The following is a 3,497-nucleotide window of genomic DNA, read 5'->3' as shown; positions in this document are numbered from 1 at the left end:
CTACACTGGAATTACCACTTGTCAACCAATAATCCAGGAAACAAAAATCAAATTCATAGTAGAATCTGTTGTTTTCTAGTATTGCCAGTGGTATAATCAAAGTAGCATATGGTGTAAAAATACATGGCACTGGAAATACCATTGGTATTTAAATTTGTAAACCTAGTTCATGGTAGAGCTTATTGTATTCTGGTACTACCTGTGGTATAGTGTTGATCATATTAGATATAATATTGCATTAGAAATATTGCATCAGTGTGAAACAGTCCAAAAGCATATATTTAGTCCAGGATATATTCTATTTTCTTGTTGTATTGGCAGGGGTACTACCACATTGGTACATGGTATCATTGTGGACTTTGCTGGAAACACCATGTATATATGGAATAATTCAGGAATCACAATTATTGTCTATTGTAAAAACAGACAGTGCAATGGCATGTATTTGTGGTGAATATAGATCACCATCTATCCCTCAGATATATTCCTGTGATGGTAATTGGAAATCAAATAGTCTAAGAATGTATATTCTCTTGTAGGATTCTTGTTGTAGAGTATCTTTAGATGCTTTCACTGGAACACTACAGTGTTGTTGGTTAAACTACTATAATATGCTTATGTCCCCTTCTTCTTGGGCAACAATAATATTAGCAATAAACCAAGCCAGTGTTATTATAGGATAAGACATGTTACATTAAACCATATCTTTTCAAGTAAATCTATCCTGCTTTGAAAACTCAAGGTAAAAAGGTAAATTACAGTGCTACACCATTGCTATAATCCAAAGCACCCTCACTTCTAACCTCTTCATCATGATCACAGTGTAAAAGCAAGGATTAGGGTTGGGGCATAATGGTGAATAATTTGAGATTATACTCACATTATGATGGATTATTTCCTTCAAATCATGCTTGAACTATGCACAGGCATAATGCGTGATAATCTGAGATTATGAACAATATAGATATATGGAGTAATTGGTCTGTGTTGAAGGTGCTAGGATTAACGCATGCAGTGCGCGCGTGGACTTAGATGTTTCAAGCTCACCGTCCCACTCATACTGTAGCATGATCTAGAGAGCATACAACAACAGCTCTCTGTCTTTCTCCCTCATGTGATGACCCACTCTCTCCTGTCAAAAGCTGGCCCCTGGAAGACTCGTGCAAGCTCCTCTGTCATACCCTGCTCCCCATGCCCTTGTGTGAGGTGTGCATGCACTCTGGCAGGTCATACCATGCAAGCGGCAAAAGAAATCAGTCGGCACATCCAACTCTACAGGCAAAAAAACAAGAAGAAATCCTCTCAGATGACAATCTCACGGGCTCCTGCATCCTCTCAGCCAATACTCTTGGTATTGGAAGCTCGCCCACCTCCAGTCGACGAGGAACGCCCAAATACTCATCCACGCTGCCTACTCGACTTTCTGGACATCAACTTTGACTTCCCAATGGACTATGGCGGTGATGGAAGCAGCAAAGATGAGCTGACACCACCTGTTTCTAGAGAGAGGACCCCTCCTCTTCCTCCTCCTGCCGATCTACTCTGGACTCATGTTAACATTGATGTACGTATTCCCACACTTCAAAACAATCAGCCAGACGAGGACAACAGTGAAGAGCCTTACAAGCCACCCTCTCTTGTCCCTAAGGCCTTCAAGGAGCGAGCAGAGGTTTGACACATGTACTTGACATCTGTGCTCCAGAATGTGTTTCACAAGGTCTCAGTTGCGAATTCCTCATTTCTCTTGTCTTTGCTTCTCAACAATGTGTTTATTGGCCAGTCTCTGATTGTCCAGCCTCCTCTGCCGGTCCAAAGTCTCATCAGTGCCAAGCGTCACCTTGGGATTGATGCTGATGAGCATATCATCAAGTACACTGTTTGTCCAGAGTGCTGGAAGCACTACCACCCAAACAATCTTGCTGCTCTGGAGTCACCTATATGCACTGTCAACAACTGCTTCGGGACTATCTACTTGGACTGGATCAATGCTCAGGGTAAACACATTTAAAAACCCATGAAAATACACCCTCAAGCCTTGGTTATTGCACCCCTACGATGCATGTTCATGTGCCTGGGTTTGCATGGATGATCCGAGACAGCTGAACTGACACACCTGACAGGAACACTGACAAGAAATTTGTGATGCGAGACATGCACAATGGCTTGGTTTGGCATGAGCTTGACATGCACACCGTCCAGGAAGTTAGCGAGCATGGCCACATTTGCAATTGCCCTGAAGATAGCCACAATACAGCACCCAAGCTAATGTCGTACCATTATGGGCTACACCTAACAGTGAACGTGGACTGGTATGTTGTCCATCTCTGCTCAAACTACTAACAGTTTCTGTTAGGATGGGGATCCTCGAGAATCGCCCACACTTGACTGGAGCCATGTATATCGCCATCAACAATCTACCGTGCGAACACAGGTACTTGCAATTCAACATCATCTGTGCAAGTGTTATGCCCGGCCCCAAAGAACCTGACGTCTGTCAGATAAGCCAGTGCATGGAGCCATGCACGAAAAAGATTTCACTCCTTTGCAACAATAATGTTCAGCATTGTGACTCATGATGGTTTTTGCTGATTTTCCCGCCCATACATCTCAGGTGTCCAGATGTCCGTTCACAATGAAGACGAGCCAGCTGATGTGCATGCCAACTTAACATGTCTGAACTATGATATGCCTGCCTCCCACAAATGTAATGGCACGGTGTCTCACTTGTACGACATGCATCCTTGCTTGTCTTGTGGCGCCAACATGAATGACATCAATAAACTGTCAGGATTTGATAAATGTGAGTGTTTCATTCACAGTCAAAACAGGATATGCAGGCCAGACCTTTGAGGATGTCCGGTCAGCGGATGGGTCAAAACCCCAAGGATGTCAGGGCAGCAGTGACTGGCGGTTGACCGACCATGTCCTGGCGGCCGCCTCACTGTAGGGGCTGGGTGACTGGTAGGGGATGCTCCGGCCCATACCCCAGGTGTGTGTCAGGGCAGTCGCCTGCCTTGTGCATTTAGAATGTCAATAATAGTCCAGTGTTTTTAGCTATAATGCTCCAGTTATTGCAGCTACAGTGCTCCGGTTATTGGAGGTATAATGGTCCGAGTATTGCAGGTACAAGTACAATGCTCCAGCCATTGCAGGCATAATGCTCTGGTTATTTTAGCCACAATGCTCCGGCCATTTCAGGTATAATGCTCTGGCCATTGTGGCTACAACACTATGGTTATTGAAGCCATCCTGCTCCGGTTATTGTAGCTATAATGCTCTGGTTATTTCAGCCACAATGCTCCAGTTATTTCAGCCATAATACTCCAGCCACTTCAGCCACAATACTGCAGCTATTGCAGGTATAACACTCCAGTTATTACAGGTATAACACTCCAGTTATTACAGGTATAACACTCCAGTTATTCCAGCCACAATACTCTGTCCACTGCAGCCATAATACTGCTGCTATTGCAGGTCTAACACTCTGGTTATTTCAG

At 44.0% G+C, this 3,497-nt stretch overlaps 1 protein-coding gene across 1 annotated transcript; it reads left to right on the top strand.

Annotated features, from left to right (window-relative positions):
- Positions 1-1,306: 1,306 nt before the first annotated feature.
- CONPUDRAFT_153814 (uncharacterized protein) lies at positions 1,307-1,675 on the top strand (the record flags this gene model as incomplete). The annotated part of the gene is made up of 1 exon (XM_007770463.1): positions 1,307-1,675. The coding sequence occupies one exon, from the start codon at positions 1,307-1,309 to the stop codon at positions 1,673-1,675; it is 369 nt and encodes a 122-aa protein (XP_007768653.1).
- Positions 1,676-3,497: the final 1,822 nt, after the last annotated feature.

Source organism: Coniophora puteana (genome assembly GCF_000271625.1).
Source record: "Coniophora puteana RWD-64-598 SS2 unplaced genomic scaffold CONPUscaffold_6, whole genome shotgun sequence".
Taxonomy (NCBI): domain Eukaryota; kingdom Fungi; phylum Basidiomycota; class Agaricomycetes; order Boletales; family Coniophoraceae; genus Coniophora; species Coniophora puteana.
This window is presented reverse-complemented; position numbering and strand designations above follow the sequence as displayed.